The sequence below is a fragment of the Simochromis diagramma genome, unplaced genomic scaffold, assembly GCF_900408965.1.
Source record: "Simochromis diagramma unplaced genomic scaffold, fSimDia1.1 OVJJ01000079.1, whole genome shotgun sequence".
Lineage (NCBI taxonomy): Eukaryota > Metazoa > Chordata > Actinopteri > Cichliformes > Cichlidae > Simochromis > Simochromis diagramma.
This window is the reverse complement of record NW_024387075.1, coordinates 3,954,037-3,971,082: the sequence shown is the minus strand read 5'-3', so window position 1 is coordinate 3,971,082 and position 17,046 is coordinate 3,954,037. Positions and strand designations below refer to the sequence as shown.

At 41.5% G+C, this 17,046-nt stretch overlaps 2 protein-coding genes across 8 annotated transcripts in view; one reads left to right on the top strand and one right to left on the bottom strand.

Annotated features, from left to right (window-relative positions):
* Positions 1 to 1,033: 1,033 nt before the first annotated feature.
* On the bottom strand, positions 1,034 to 4,005 carry senp8 (SUMO peptidase family member, NEDD8 specific). 3 transcript variants are annotated; one of them, XM_040045608.1, is made up of 2 exons: positions 3,703 to 4,005; positions 1,034 to 2,876 (listed from the first exon to the last, which is right to left on the bottom strand). In XM_040045608.1, exon 2 carries the CDS (start codon positions 2,847 to 2,849, stop codon positions 2,184 to 2,186), a length of 666 nt encoding a protein of 221 aa, XP_039901542.1. In that variant the 5' UTR covers positions 2,850 to 2,876; positions 3,703 to 4,005; the 3' UTR covers positions 1,034 to 2,183. The 3 variants fall into 3 exon arrangements, with proteins under 3 accessions (XP_039901542.1, XP_039901541.1, XP_039901544.1); XM_040045607.1 differs by lacking the exon at positions 3,703 to 4,005 and adding an exon at positions 3,404 to 3,681; XM_040045610.1 differs by lacking the exon at positions 3,703 to 4,005 and adding an exon at positions 3,025 to 3,227.
* Positions 4,006 to 4,160: 155 nt separating this feature from the next.
* Positions 4,161 to 17,046, top strand: part of myo9aa (myosin IXAa) — a 97,044-nt gene continuing 84,158 nt past the window's right edge. For 4 of the 5 annotated variants that reach the window (XM_040045605.1, XM_040045603.1, XM_040045604.1 and 1 more), the window contains exon 1: positions 4,161 to 4,516. The gene's annotated coding sequence lies outside the window, so the exon portion shown is untranslated. The remainder of the gene's footprint in view (positions 4,517 to 17,046) is intronic. The other variant, XM_040045602.1, reaches the window with a different exon arrangement.

The window sequence follows — 17,046 nt, the reverse complement described above, 5'->3', positions numbered from 1 at the left end:
TACCGATGAGTATTCCTAACTATAATCTATGTGGCGGACTGATTTGGTGATGACTCTTCATTTCAAAATTTCCGAGAGCCAACAGATGAAACTATGCTTACACGTCCAGCTTGTATTTAATCCTGACTTTACACAAGCTGTTTCTGTATAAAGGATCTAATACAAAACTGGACAATGATTTTTTTTAATTGATACACTCCCTCTTTCTAAAATCCAAATGACACGTTTGTGTGTCCCACCCCATCTCTAGGTATAGGCTGTGAAACTCTTTAATCCTGAATCTAAACTCGCTTTAGCTGTGTCAGTAGGGAGTATGTAAAACAGAACAATGCAGGGATCTTTTAATTGATCCACACTCCCTCCTTCTGAAATCTAAAATAAATGGGTGCATGCCCTTCCTGTGCGCCTTCCTAATTTCAACTACAATACGAGCTGACAGCTTACAACAGTTACCCACCCATCCTGCATCGGGACGTCCATGGAAACATTGTGGGACATTTCTGATGTTTCTAAAAATTACAGCCATTTCATTTATTTTGAGCTAGTGAAGTGAAAAAGGCTTCACTATTGTTCTTATTTCCAGCTCCTTGTCTTCTCTATTTTTACTTGATTAGAGTAGCTGTGCATGATTCGCAGTTCAAACTGACCTCTCTTCATTTTCTATCGGACCCTGGTGCAGTTCCTCAAATTCCCTTGTCTGAAACAAGCTGTTTTGCGTGCTCTGCCTTTAAGCTAACATTCTTCTGATTGGTTGCCCCTTACAAACAGAAGGTTTAAAGAGCAGATGGCCGGGACTTATTTGCTGACAGCCAGAGCTGTTTGTCTGAGATGTCATCAGTAATATCTTCTCTCACTGACAACACAGGAAGCCAAAAATTGTTTTGTCGCATGCAAAGCAGTCTGAAGTCTGAGTGTTTGGCTCATTACATGTATACTGACGTCATGATTTGAAACTGAAGCTTGTGTTTACCATTGTAACAGTGTATGTATGATAGAAGATAAGGAAAAAACACATTAAAGCCACTTTTTTTTCCAATTAGAATACAGTCTTAATATTTTGCCACTTATTTTTTCTGCTTAGTTTTTCTTAAAGTCTGCTGGGCCTTTAACTGCTGAATGTAACAACCTGGATATTGTGCTTTGTTCCACTTTGAGTACTAAATTACTGCTGTTAGTGCACTTCTTTAAGATACTGATTCATGCCATCATCCATTACCAAGGAACACTCAACTAATGAGCAAAATAGGAACATTTAAAACTTAAGGTATTCAAAAGCAGATAAACATTTGGGTGCCAGATTTTATGATACCCTGCGTATAGTGCTTGCAACACTTCGGCAATCAATAACACAGAAGGTTAAAATAAAAATCTACAAATCACACATTTAAGATTCAGTAAATCTGCAAATGTCATTTCCTCAGTGATGTAACCGCCTGTAAACCAGCGTGCAGTTCACTTTTCTGACATAAAATGACTTCAATTTCAACAGAAAGAAAATTAAAAACAATAAATAATTGTACCACTGTGTCAACAAAAATGTGACAAGAGTCACATTTATTAGCTCGACAGACAGTGAGCTCGATACATTCCACCACCCAACTCTGCCCTTTGTTCCATAAACACTCACAGCACGTCGGCGCCCTCATACAGCAGGAATTCTTCAAATGATCTCAAAAACTAAAAGTACGCACGTTCAAGCTGACGAACACAATGACTGTGTGACAAAAGTAGGAGCCAGAGTTCATGTGCACATTCTTATTGTCAATTCAGTTCATTTAAAATGACCCTGAGCAATAATCTGTGTAAACATTTCTACATTCGCTCCAAACTCAGAAAATGGAGAAGAAAAAAAAAAAAAGTCTGTGCCTCCTCTTCCACGACGTCCTCGCTCAATATGTACACAGGAGAAAATCTGTTTTATAGGCATGCTGGTGTTCTTGTTTACATACTTTTTGTTTCTGTGCATATACACGACACCAATGGTTCTCTGAAGTCATTAAATATTTGAAGCATTGCTTTATGTTTTTAACTCTTTTTTGATAATGGAGTATGACGGAGACTGTAATAGAAATAGATTTCATATATATAGTTATATACTGTATTGAGGGAGTGCATTCAGATTCTCCAGCAGTAGATATGTGGGGTGACAGCTTTTCTGCATACAGTGCGGGGCAATCGACGTGCTAAGGGAAAGACAGTGAGCAGCAGAGGTCATTCTGAGCTAAGCTCTGGATCAGTCTGCACCACTCGGCCCTCTTCTGGGTGATGTAGGCTGGGGTGATCATTTGCACAGGAAGGCGTGGCGAGCCCTCCACCCTGGCCTTCTCGCACAAGGCCTCGGCAATACAGATAACATACATGCCACAGTCATAGCTGTTCTGCTGGGATGGGCAGGGCTCCTCGACAAACAGCGCTTTCCTCCCTGCGCCCAGGAAAGGCTCCAACTTGCTGGCGATGCGCCGTGCGTGAAGTGAATTGCTGCCATTTTGAGAGTCATAGTGGGCAAAGTGGTTGGAGTTGTGATGATAAAGCAAGAGGCTCCAGTGGGACCCTCCAGCGGTCTGGTTGGAGTTGTCATTCACTGCTAGGAAGACCCAGCGACGAGAAGCAAGATCCAGTGGCTCCAGAAACAATGCCAACTCATCAGGGCAGGAAGCACATTTGATGAACTGGGTGACCTCTGGGCTGATAAAGATAACGGCTTCCCCCAGGACTCTAAAGCGCTCGGCAGCAAAGTACTCAAAAGCAAAACCAATGACTTGGTCATTAAGCCAGTAAGGTCCTTCCAGTAGAGAGACATCAGAGCGCCGCAGCAGGCTGTCATGATAGCTGAGCACTACAGGATCCATCCTCCAGAGCAGTCAGAGCGTGTCAATCTGAAAATACACAGAAACGCTTTAATGCTTAGGGCTCGGCTAATTCATTCGTCAGAAATTTACTGCTCGTGTTTTCTTTAATATGAGAACTGCTTTTCTTTGTCTCGTACTGCTCTTTTCTAAAATAGGTTCAATCAGCACATACTACCTTAAGGACGCTGTGATCTCACAAGCAATATTATTTAGCAGCTGTTGATCATCTACTCAGCAGAGCAGTAATTTCACAGAATAGAAACAGGTTCAGGGAGGGGGACCAATCTGACGAATTTAAAGGCGTCATTTGGGTTTCTTAGAGAATGCAAAAGGCTTCATTCTGATGCCAGTTGGCCAGTACAGCCTGACACTGTTTTCAAACATGAAGCTTTTTTTCACAGATCTCATCCTGGACTAGTGATTCAAACGCAGTCACAGTCTGTGTTCATTTAAGCAACTCGCACAAACTGTTAAACTTCACTGAAGCTAAAGCAGGCTGCCTGTTTCTGGGATCCTTGTTGACTTTCTGTTCGCTACTTTGCTTTATTACTCACTCAGACACATTAACTGGAGCCGTTTTAGCGCACTGGCCGATCAGGTTATTTTCAGAGATGTTACAGTAGCGCTTTGCTGGGCCGGGAATCCACTGCGGAGCATCACATTACTGCAATGCGTTTACTTCAGCAGGCAGCTCTCCGCTCAATCGAGCCTGCGTTTTTAGCTTGAGCTCGCTAACCGACAGTTTTTAGCGTCACTCGTAGCCAAAAAACTGAGTTAAATAGCAGACTGAGCATGCGCCACATTAACCGTTGGCTGCCAAACTGAAATACACAGTGTCCGTTAAGTGTCCTACCTGTAAATGACACATTCAAATTAAAAGTACCACGAAAACACGAGCGGTGAAGCCCCTCATTGCAATGACTATCGTAAATCGCGGCGAGAAGACCGTAACATTTTGCGACAGTGGGGTGGAGATAAGCTTGCTTGTGATTGGCTCCTTGCATTGGGGTATGGGCACGTGAGCGTTACTGAAAAACTGACATTCTGTGTCGTTACATGCAAGCACAGGAGAAGTGTCTTTCTTCGTATTTTACAGCGAATAAGGCGAGATAAAACCACGTATTTTAAAATCAAGTGAATTTCCGTCATTTTAGTCTTTTTTTAAACTCTAACATGACCCCCAAAGGTTATAATCCATTATCGGAAACCGAGAGGTGCAGTGTGGTTACTGTTGCCCTGTGTGTTTCAGGGTACTTCCGGTTGCTTCGCCCCGCCCCTCCCCCTCCGCGTTTTCTCCCCTCCCATCAGCGGCGTGAACGCGCAATGCTGAGCCGCACTGATTAGCAAGACGGAGAGGAGTTTTCAGCGACCGAGCAGCGAAGAACTGCCGTTTAATTGGATTCAAACTGCGAACATACTCGGATAAAAAAGAAAAAGAAAAAAATGCGTAGGTTTTCAACACGGAGTTGACTTTCGAGGACTTTGCTAAGAGGCAAGTGAGGCGAGTGAGAAGAAAGCAAATTAATTCAGTGGGAATGCAGGGAATTAAATAGAGACTTGGTGATTTTTTGCGTGGCTACAAGTGTGTGTTGCTCCACGGTCAAGCCTGACAAGAAACGGGAAAATTCGAGTGCCACTTTAAATTGATTTACAGCTCACGTCTGGAGGTAAGAGTGATGTTTAGTGATAGTTATACACTGTGGTGCGTTGGGCTGCCCCGCTGTGGGACGATAGGCGTCTGGCTGGAAGCTGCTAGTGAACCTATGATTCAGTTGTAGTCCGTAAGAAACTTTATGACCTGCACTCATTTGCAGCATTGTTTTCAGTTGGCAGACTTAAGTTGTGTGTGTGTTTTGGGGTGCTCAGTCGGTGCTTTTGTTCAGTGAGGAGTCTCTGTCAGAGCTGTGTGTGTGATGTGAGCCTGTGAAAAGTTCTGGCTGCTCCTCACTGAGATGTCATTTCACACTACAGAGGGTGCTTACTCCAGAGCTTCAGCTGGCTGAAGGACAGTTTATAAGAATAACAACCACATGTAACATGATAAACGCAGGCTGGATTTACTTTATTCTTTCATTTTATTTGTGATAGTGCACAATACAAATTACAAAGGGCTCATTTTTATCTTAAAACCATTGACAGGGGTCGTTTTTTATCCATTACAGGCTCAAACAAGGTTTGCAAAAAACATAGGGGAACACCAATGCATGCAAAGATTGAGACTGCAAAAATAAGGATATACGTACATGAAACCGTACACAATATGTCACTGCGACATAAACTAGGTATTATGTTTTCACGGTCCTGCAGAAATGGGAGCTATTACTGCGGCAGGGTGGGGTAAGTGGTTACATGTATTATTTAGTGGAGGTCAGACAGAGCAGCTTATAATGGACTGAAGGCAATATGCACTGCAAAGCAGCTGTAATTGTACAGGGAGGTCTAATGGGGTGAAGAAGCTGCTGAATCATGGGCATTGTGTCTCTGTGTGTGTGTGCGTGTGTTTGTGGATGGAGAGCTGACTTAAGACAGATTTTACAACGGATCGCCTGGTTGTGTATCTTGAGTGCACCTGAGTGGGTTTGATCGATTTTATAGTATAGTTACTATAGTTTACCTTAAGAGACTATAGCCTAATTTTTTTTTAAGTTATTGGTGAGTTGATCTGCTGTGCTTACCGATTACATGAAGTCATTTTTATACCGTTTTTATGAATGGACAAATGTCACCAGAAGATCATCCAATTTGTGCAAAAAGGATGCTCCTAACGGACTTTTATTTCTATGATCATTTTAAAATATACATTTTGGTGCTAGATGATTATTGTTTTAAAAAAAAAAAAAAAAAAAGGAAGGAAGGTAAATGACTTAAATTCATGTTGCTGTGGGTGAGGTGCCCCTGAGAGCCTGTCCCGCCCTCAGATCAGCACAGGTGATGAGGGTAAAGTGGGCCTGTCCTGCAGGAATGTGAGGTCTGAGAAGACACAGCTGCTGCAGCACGAGAGGAAGCCCGGGCTGAGACTCCAGCAACTGGTCCCTGTTGACATCTGACACCCCACAGACCCCGCTGTCTGCTATTTCTAAAGGACCGGCCTCAGTTTTGTATCACATCGGTGTGCAGTGAATGGTCTCGCAGACGCCACCTGAAAGATTGAAGCTGTGATTTAGCAGCTTAGGGCTCAGATTTGAGCTCTTCAGAGGAGCTAACCTCTGCTGTTGTTGGAGGCAGTCTGTGGTTTACTAGGAATACTTTAAAGAAATGTTTTTAAGTTTTTGATGGTTCGAGTTACGAAATCGCAAACCTTCATATGCAAGTAGGGTTGCTCCATGCTAAGTTTTAGCTGTTGTTTTGATCGCTACAGTCTGGGACTTAGTCAGTGCTGACTGTCATTCTCAATAAGAAGAGCCAGTGTGTGGCCTTCCTTTGGCCCTCCTCCTTGTGTCTAACTTGAACTCAGTGCCTTTGAAATTGAAACTTTGGAAAATGAAACTGAACAGTTTTAGCCTCTCAGAGGATTTTTCAGTTCACAGTAGTAGTTGCACATCTCAAAAGTGATGACAGAAGCTGCACAGGATGGGAAGTGACTGTTTTTTTATGTATAATTTAAATCTTTTTTTTGGCAAATTAAATAATTTGAAAAAATAATACAGTAGCTCATTATTTGGCTTTCAAGATGTCATTGGGGTCTGCGTAACACTTAGATCGAATCTTTACTTACCCTTGCCCTTTTTCGTTCGAAAGACCTCCTCGTAACACGTTTTATTTTTGCCATGCACAGATCTTAATAACCAGCAACAACAAAGTTGCTGCTGTTAAACACCAACAGACTGTAACTGTGATGTGCTTAAAACAATGAGTTACCACTAGCTCATAGATGCTGTTTCTTCTGTTTTGTTCTCTTGAGAGTAGAACTAACAGCCCCTTTGTCTTGTGACTACTTCTTTGCTCATCCACCAGAGCTCCTGTGATCTCCCATGGGCACCGTTCCTCTAAACTCTAGCATAACCTCCCAGTTATCATCCCCTGAGGTGTTACCTGCTGGACTGAATTACCTGCTGCTATCAGTCACATGCTGCAGGCTTAAAACTTCGGCATGTCCTGAAAAGTGGCGTGGCTGCGTTTTGAGATTGTGTGGCGCAAGTGATTGGCATGCACATGAAGTCATTAAAGAGGAACCTGCTTGTGTTGCACTGAACAAAGCTCTCCTTTCTTTAGTACGCCATTATATGAGGGTGGCTTTGGCCTCACAGGCTCAGCTTCCCCACGTTTTGCATTTCCCCTCATTAATTCGCCGGTGCTAACAGTAGTTGGAGTGAGATGGAGAGAGAAGAAAGTGCATTGTGTTGCTCTTTGCAATTTTGTTTATGTGAAAAAAGCCTAACTTGTTCTTTAATTAATCCTTTACAATGGGGAAACGGAGTGAACAAACAGCACTGGACTTGCTGGAAGCTCACTTTGTATCCTCTTAAATTAAATTAAATCCTCTGTGTCTTTGTTTTGGACAGAGAAGAAAGTGTTCAAAACCTTTGTGGTTTATTTTTTTTTTAATTAAATGAATAGGTATGTGAATAGGGATTCTCACTTGCATCCTAATTTATTATTTGAATTTTTAAGGTTTAGATGGATTGAGGAAATTGTAATTAGAGCACAAAAACCAAAACACAGAGTTTAAGCCTCATAGAAACACTAATTTCAGAATTCTACTTTTGTCAAAGTACAGCAGTATATCTGCAAAACCTGTGCATGATGACAGAAGACTATAAGCAGGAAACTAAAGTTGTGGATTTGTGGGTGTGTGTTGTGACACAGCTGTGACAATAGCTCCTGGCCCCCTGCAGCCTCATGGTACGGACTGGACAGAGCCCATGGTTAATCCCCAGGCATGTGCTGTTGTGTAATGTTACACAATTCTGTCCACCTACAGAGTGGTCCTACCTCGAAACCACTTAAAACTTTGAACTGACTGAGTTTATCATTTTCTTAAAGCCTTGAATATTGTTATATCAGAAGGAGACAACATTACAATAGATTTGGATATTTAACCAGCGCCAAATATAATATTAAAACCTTAGAGAAATATGATTTATGAATTGTTATTGCTGGTCTGCTGGACAGTCCAGAGGACAGGAAGAAATGAAGTTTAAAGTTCTGTCTTTGCACTACACTGCCGTTGTTATCTGTGAGAAATCCTGGCAGTTTACAGTAGTCTGTTCACTGTCAGAATGAGGCAGAAGGGGAGGAAGAGCGGAGATAGCCGTGGGTAACAGACAGCAAACAGGCTGCGATAAGGTGGATTTCGAATGCAGTCCGAGACATGCTCACTAATGGCTGGCATTCTTCTTCTGCCTAATCTTTACTGTAGTTATCAGCGCAGTAAATGAGAAGATGATGTAGGCTACTGTGAGATTATGCTTAAGTGTATCTGTTAGCTATGAAACTGTGCTCTTAAGTGTTGCCTCGTTTCACACTCACTGGCACACAGCGATGGTTGTAATTCTGAAATCTTTGATTATTTTTACATGACAGCTGTAACCAAAAACTCAGATTTATGAAAAAAAGGTGGTGGTGGTGGTGGTGGTGGGGGGCAAGCACATCGCATGACAAGCACATCTGTAAAAGATGTGCTTGTCATGCGTTGCTTTGTTGCTGCTAATGGACATCCTAGGTAACGGCTGTCTATTTACGACCCTGTCCTATGTCAATCAGCTGTATCATAAAAATAACTAGTTGTGCTTGAGTTGCTCCGTTTGAAGTTCAGAAACTTGAAACGCGTCCTCTTTCCGTCACCCATTGTTGCTTCAAATCATTGAACAGCTTTCTGTGGTCTCTGGTCACGACATATCTGCTAGTTACTTCCTGCGTGGACACCCCTTAAGAGCCTATAATAAATGGCGATGTATTTGATGGTAATTAATACCTAGCCAAAGATGTTCCAGGCTCTGTCCCACGGACTAGCTGCAGGGGTCTGAACCTGATCTGACTGATGAAAATTACAGTATGGTACTCACCCGTGTCCCCAGCTTGACACCTGCCCAGTTTGAAATGGCTCAGATGAGTGGATGGAGTAAACAGACATACAATGATTCCTTTATTTGTTAGTGATTATAATCGGATCACTAGGCAGTTTTGGTGGCGTGGTTGTTAGCACTGTTGCTTCACAGCAAGAATGTCCTGGGTTTGAAGGAAGGCTTTCTGTGTGGAGTTTGCATGTTCTCTCTGGGTACTCCGATTTCCTCCCACAGTTCAAAGACATGTAGGGTAGTGGGCTTAGGTGAATTGGTGATTCTAAATGAACTATAGGTTAATAGGTGTGGATGTGAATTCAAATGAATGTCTGACTCTGTTGGCACTGTGACAGGCTCGCGACCTGTCCACAGTGTACCTAGTCTCTTACCCTAGGCAGCTAGGATATGCTCCAGGCCCCTCTGTGACCCCGAATTGGGTAAGCAGTTTCATATGCTGTAAAATACAGTTCCAGTCAGTATAAACAAGTATAATAAACTGTATGGATAACAACTTGCTACATTCATGTATCTCTTGTTTACATAAGAAAGTTTTTGTATATTTTGAGTAAGTTTGAGGGGCTGTGTGTCTATAAGAAAATAAAAAGCAGAGTTTTGTGATGATTAAAGTACTCCTGTCCTGACGTTTCAGTCTCAACAAGCAGAGTTTATGTAATCTTAGAGATCATGTATGATTAAAGAATGAGATACTTCTACTGAATCTCCTCGGTGTTCGGTTTAATGTTCCTGCTTGTTTACTTGGGCGCCCACCTGCATTCATGCTTATTAGCCACTGATGCGTTTCATCACACACATTCACTGCGCTGGCTTAGTGGTGTGGTCAAACGACTCCAGTTGGACGCCCTGGAGACGATTACAGGGTCCTTATTGTCTCCACAAAGCACAAGTCCTCCACTCTGCCTGAAAGAGCCCACTTATCAGTGAAGCTGTTTGAGTGGAGCAAATACCTTTGCTCTCCTGAGCAGGTGAGCTACAAAAGTACCCTCTAAATGCCTGCTGTCCTAGTTTTGGATGGAGAGTTCAGGTCAGAATGAGCTCACAAATTGTTTCATGTTTTTATTTTTGGTGGTAGTTTGGCTTTTGCAGACTTTCATCAGAAGAATCAAAGGGTAACAGCCTCTTTGTAGACTCATCCTTTTTATCACAGGGGATGAACTCTACAGAGAATATGAAGATATATCCAAGTTTGTTTTCTCAGTAGACCAATATAAACAGAGAATATATTGCTTTTCACCGTAGGGGCTCGGTACTTGTCCCTTCTTGTCTACAAACTCATGTGTCTCGTGCTTTACTGTGCTCGTGCGCATTTACAAAAGTGCAGTAAATAAAACAAGACCATGCATGTTTATGCATATTTCAGATCTGTCAGGGGGTATTTGAAGAAATGAAAGAAAAAAAGGAAGCTGTTAAATAAATGTCCAGCATTTCCAAAAAGTAATTTTAATAGTGTGAACTCAGTTTTAGTAATGATTAACACTGGAAGGGTACTCTGCTTGGTTTCTCTTAACACTTTGTGTGTGCAGTTAACCCGGAGGTCGTAACACTATACGTAGCCTCTCTAGAGAGTATCAACGACATCTTCCGTCATCCCCTTGAAGCCTGCAACCAAACTTGCGTTATCATCACGCTGCAAGTTCTCGCTCTCTCTCTGGTGGCTGCAGCCCTGACTGCAGCGCTGGGCTCAGATTTCAAAAAAGCCTGTGGTCTGTTCAAGGCAGAAAGACAGGAGCCATCCCCCATCCTCAGAGAAGACAGTGAGAGCCTCTGTAACACCGCCCTGTAATTACAGGTCATGTTTTTTCCTAATACGCTAAACAGATGTGCTTAGAATGATGCTTAACATTCAGACCCAGAGTTGGACTTAATGACCTGTCATTACTATCAGCTGGTGAAGGCGTATACTGTTTCCATTGCATAAACGATTTTGGAAATTGCTTTTTCACTTTGTCCGTGACAAAATGTTTGTAACTTTAATGGATCTCAGGGTGGAAAAAAAATCACAGAACTAAAAAACTCGTCTTCATTTAGACAAAGGTGCAACATGTACCATTAAACCCCCTCCAAAAAACTATTAAAGCCTGAAGGGTATGAAGACTGGCTTGTTTAAGTTTTTGTAATTAGTTTGACATACTTGCTTACATGTTTTTCCATGTGAGGTTTCAGATTGACCAGATCTGGTGCGCGGCTTTGCCGCATTTCCTTTGATTGCTGATGCCCACTTATGTATTTCATGATTCATTTTGATGTCTCTCAGTGAAATAGCTCTCAGTGTAGGTGTTGAATGGCCTTAAGGCTCCTGTCTTTATCATTACGCAACGCCTCACAAAGGAGTAGTTTGGCTCTAGACTTGATCTAATTGACCATGAAGATGACACATTCATTGGTATGACTTAATATCAAAAACTAAATATTTGTATCCTTTTATTTGTATGCTCGACTGGATCACAGGTATCCAAAATAGGAAGCACCGTTGATTTGCGATGAGCTTGTGGGCATTTTGGCACCATGCTCTCTGAGCAGCTACAGTCATTATTGCTCATCTCCACTCAGCTGTGAAAGACGAGATGAGTCCTGTTGGCATCTCTTCCTCAGTGTGTGTTTGTGTTTGCAGACAAGATCCCAGTCCCTGTGACACTGTTATCCATTGTATTTATATATACTGTGCCTATTTAGTACATGTTTTGTGCCTACCATCTGGTTGGCCTTTACAACAGAATCACGTGCTTTACATGGTTCTTCAGGAAACATGCTAGTGTCCTAACTGCTTCCCAGCACTGCCTTCCCTGAGGCCAGGGGCAGCTGAATGGGTCTGTTTGGACTTTCTGAGGGGGAAATGGAGTGTGGATAATCTGGGTCAGTGATGCCTCCTAGACCCACACCATCTTGCTGCTCTTCTGCTTCCTTCCTCTATATCCCGTCCTCTGTCTCTGCTGTTTGCCTCCAGCACATTTTGTCCAGTTTATTAGTTATTACTGAACTTTTTAAAGACCAGTAGATATGAGAAGATAACAGATTAGATTTGACTGGTGATTCTATTTAATAGGGATCAACATGTTACATTGTTACACCAAATATCAATATTTTATTAAATAATTAAAAATACTTGGGGATACTAAAAACAAGAGTGCTCATCTCATGCACCTCCTTCCTGAGATAATATTAGCTAAACAAACTTACAATTCAACCCCCCCCCCCCCCCCCCCCCAAAAAAAAAAAACAACAAAAAAACAAAAACAAAAAAAAACCATCCATCACTGGAAACATTTAGTTTGACAAACCTACCTCCTAATTCAGAGCTAGCTAACGGTTCGGTCACATGAGTAAGCAATGTCGTTACATCTACAAAAACTCTGTGGCTGCCTTTTGATTGGCTGCAACATGTGGTTGCTAAATTGTTGTTAAAATTAATTCATGTACCAGGATTTTTAAGGTTTTCTCTTTATTCAATTGGATAGGAATGTCAAAACTACTTGAATAAATGCCTTAGGGTGTTACCAAGATGGGCTACAAGATGGAACGGCTTTCTTCCAGAAGGACTTATTTTTCTTTTCATGTTCATTTCAAGTGAAACTTGGCATGTGCATGTGTTTCCATGCATGTCATACAGTTGTTTCACTTCAGGCATTCATTGTTATGCTGTAGCTTTCTGAGCTCATAAATTTCTACCAATCATAATGGTGTAAAAAGAGAGACAAAAGTGATCATATGAGCATTTTTGTAGTATGATTTCCAAGAAACTGTTAGACCGAAAACCCAAACAGCTGTTGATGATGTACCTTCCACCGGCTGGCGCGTTTTATTGTAGGGTGGTGTACTTTTCCTTTGTCGCTGGCCAAATCTAAACTGCGGGGTGATATTGATATTTCCAGAGCTAGAATGGAGTCTGAAAGGAAAAACATTTTTCCACCCTCTAAAACAATAAAATATAAACGTGAGGTCAGACCAAGAACACGGCCTTGTTTTAGACTCAACATTTTGGCCCAGGGCAAAGTAGTCTCTGCAAACAGATTTCTTCACCTACAGGTCCATAATGTGTCTGTAAAGCCTGAAATAGTGAGTAGGTAGAAAGTTCCTCAGTAAAACAAAAGCAGGAATGTTTAAAAGTGTGCATCTGCAAATTTCTGTAGAAAATCTCTGCAATTTTGTTATGTGTCGAGTCATTTTTTGTGAAATCCCCTTTAGCTTCCTTGAAAAAACCTTCACAGTGCTGGATACCGATAACACTAATAAAACATTACTCACATTTATTTACTTTTATGACTATGACTAACGCTGATCTGGTCTGTTTATCACCAGGCAGAACATATCTGTATACTGCTGTGCTTTTCATCCTGTTCTTTGTTAAGAAACAATCAAAAGCACACGAATGGATAATAGACATGCTCTTATCCTTAGCAGATTTAGGCCAATGTGAGCAGGAGGCAGAGAAAAGCTTACTTACACCTGCATAACCCAGAGTGAAGGACCATTTAAAAAGGAACAATTACTAAAAGATAACTGAGGAGTCCATGCCATCATGTCGTCTACTGTGGACGACGTCCATTGAATGCATGGACAAGTTTCCAAGCAGGTGTTTCGCTATCGGCTAACATGGCCAGCTCACCTACTGCGTCTGAACTCTAGAAACAGAAGCATGAGCATGAAGCTCGAACAGATTATTTCACGAATCCTTTTGTTTTACTGAATCTTTCTGTATGGGTTTCTAAGGAATGTGTTTATGTGAGGAATTACACTCATATGCTCTAATAAAGAACATTAGTGGGGAAAAAAATAATGATGTCCTGCTGATTGCAGAGTTCACACCCTGATCACACCGGCCCCGACTGTGTGGCGGGCTGCAGCTGTCAAAAATATCCCGACTGGTTGTGTTGCATTGTGCAAAACCCTCTCCTTTATTGGTGTTCTCTCTTTCTGTGCTAAAACTTGCTTTGTCTCCTTTCCCCCCTCGCTCCTGGTTTGAAGTGAATGCAAACAGGGTTGAATTGGAATATAACAAATCTGTATATGAGCTGTGGCTTCATTGTTTGTCCTCAATGTGAAATCTTGAACTACTTTTCTTCAAAACTCCTTTTGTTCCAACTTGTGTTGCAGTGAGTTTCCTGCTCATAAAGTAACTGAAAGATCAATATGAAATTAGAAGCAAAGCTGAAATGGAACTTTATTAACAATGGCGTGATGGTATTGTTGTGTCGAAACCCCTTGTGCGGCCCTTCCTGTCACGCAAAGCTGCTCTCGTTGTCCGGGGAGTGGACACAGGAAGTGGAATTCTCTGTGGCGACAACAGAGGAGTGGTGCTGTTTACTCCCACTCTTTCTAGTGTGCTTTCATAGAGGCCCCCAGTTGCATTTTCTTTCTTTTTTTTAATATCAAGTCTCCAGAGCAGCCTGCAGTTGAACAGGTCACTTGGTCTGACTGATTTTGAGGAAAATCATCCAAAAAGGTAAATCAAAAACGTGACATGGTCATTACTTGTTGCCACTAACACAAGAGATTTAATAGTAATGAAAAAGTACCTATAACCTTTTTGTAAGAGAGTCCATGTTCCTGTTTCTTTCAGCCTGTTTTACGAGGGTCCATTAAAATAAATCCACTCGTCATTTACAAGCTTTTGACTTAACCTTGCACTTTGGATTTGTTGGTTTTTCTTTGAACCTGAAGTCACATTGAAACTTGAAGGGGAGCGGGATGGATTATGATTTGCTGCAGCACACCTTACAATAATTAAAATGCAGTGTGCTAAAATGGTGACGAGTGAAAAGGTGCAGAATGTGCAGAGACCATAGATATCAGAGCACACAGTAGCGTACAATGTGTGTGTGGTTTTTTTTTTTTTTTAATAATGTTGTCCTTGAGACTCCCGCTCTGCTCTGAATTAATTTCCTTCCTCTGGTTTCTCCCTCCACTCTCTCCTTCAGGGAACAACAAGAATAGGTCCTGCATAGCAAAGTGAGGCTCTTAATTTAGCAAACGCACATGGCGTTTCCTCCAGTGACATATTTTCGTGGCAGTCGTGTCACCTGTTGGCGCTCAGCTGAAGTTAATGTGAGGGGAGTTGGTCGTCAGTCGTTGTTAATTATGGCATGGACAGCGAGTCCAGCCTGGACTTGTTTAAGCACATTTTTGATGACATTGACTTAAGTGTTTTTGTAAGACACAAGTTTTTAAGTGTTAGCAGTGTGTGATGTAAAATCAGCTGGCGATGCATGCAGTTTGTCCGATCAGCCAACCCTTTGAATGGTAACCTGTTCCACTTGTCTGTCACCTTTGTTGTCTAAACATAATCATCTGTAGACTCTTAAGATATTCTTGAGTTGTCATTCATTACGTTGTTTTTTGTTTTCCCCCCCTCACTGTGATTGAGCCATAACAAGCAGTATTTTAGTATACTACAGTTTGTTTTAAATGTGATTGCTCTGTTTCTGTTAAGCAAAGCTAGCTAAGCTAATTTATTATTTGGGTGGGTAAAAAAAAAACCCTGCTTAGCTTATGAATGACAAAAAAAAAAAAATCAATTTGTGTACATCCTACATTTCCAGTGTAAGTGGAAAGGAAATGCAGCATCCATACTTACTTGAATGATCTCAGTGTACCACTGCCATGATTCAAAGGTTATGGCTGTTGATTAAGAAAACTGCATCCAACACTGTAAAACCCAGTAGCAGTATCTGCAACAGACTGGTTTGCAAATCAGATGTCATGAAATCTTTTTGTATTTGTATACGGTGTGATTTTGGTGTAGTCTTTAAGCTCCAAAGGCATGCTCTTACCTTTCTGAAAGGTTTATTCTGTGCTGCCTACAGTCACAGCGAACTTTGTACCTGGATTAACAAGATTAAGAAGTAGTTCAGTGGAAATCATTCATTTTTTTGTTCAGCAATGTGAAACTAGAATGTAGCTTCTCCTGTTTGTTTCAGGACAGTGCTATTCGTAAGCTCTCAGTTGTAGAAATTAAATAATAAACTATCAGGTTAATTGTGAAACTGTAGCAATAAATAAATGCCACCACAGTGTTGTCTTTCCAAGTTGGGTGTTAGCATTGCCTTTTCATTTCTCACTCTTCTCCCTTTATTGTGCTCTCACTCTCACTTTCCCACAGCTAAGATTTCAGGAAGCCGACATCCTCTTCTCCGCGTGTCTCTCGCCGCCTGTTCCTGTATCTCCTTAATTCTCTGAGTTCAGTTTCTCGTTCTGTGAATCTATACTTTTCAATCCTTTTATCCTCCTATTCTAACTGGCTCTCTGAATATTTGGCCGAAGCTCATGTTCCACACCCGAGCCACCGCTTCCTGGTCATTAGCAGTTGTCGAAACGGAGAGCACAACAAGTTAAGGTATGCAAGGGCCTGAAACCATACTGCTGTCAGTGCATAAGAAGCTAAAATTACAGCCTTCTGGTCGTATGCATCTGCCAACCAGTTAGGTTGCAGATTCCCTGGACAGCTTGAACTTTGACCTTTTTTGAAGTGCAGTCACGTTATCTTATTAGAAATTAGTCTTTTCTTATAATAATGTTATGCATTTTGTAAATAGACCTCACTCTGAGCATCCATCAGCTATTCTGTTCACTGTTCTGGCATTTCTGCTGTTTTCAACCAACCTGGTTGTTGTTTGCGTACATACACGATATGAAAAATAACTGTTTTGTTAGATTATAGCCAATGGGTTTGAGATTGCATTTCAGTAAGTGGAAGCAGGTAACTTGGTATCCATATGGATCATGTTCAGATACTGCAGTTTTTTGAGTGCCTTTTGATAATGACATGAGCCAATGTCATTGTCCCATCTCTTTAAAATCATCCGAAGGTCGACTCCAGCTTCTGGACCAGTGAGCACATTTGGGCTTGAAGGAATTATTTGCATATATCATCTGCAAACACAACAAAACCACAAAACCAAAATGTTACAGACGCTGACTCTAGTGTTTGACACTATTTGGGTAAATGGAAAACAAGAAATCCAGGATGCAAACATGCCATTTACCAGTGAGTTAAATACAGGGAGAGGTTACAGTAGGCTGATGTGCCATATCCTCATGTTACAGTCAATTTACCACACAGTCTAGGAAAACTTGACCTCTGTCAACCATTCACTTCTGGGCAGCCGCTTTGGTATGGCTCCAAAATGGTTTGTACACTTTCCAAAGGAAACGCTGTACGTACGCGTAGTCTTCGACTAAAG

Bases quoted from the DNA above. Each gene is read 5' to 3' on its own strand.
- senp8 (XM_040045608.1), bottom strand. From the start codon at position 2,849: ATGGATCCTGTAGTGCTCAGCTATCATGACAGCCTGCTGCGGCGCTCT.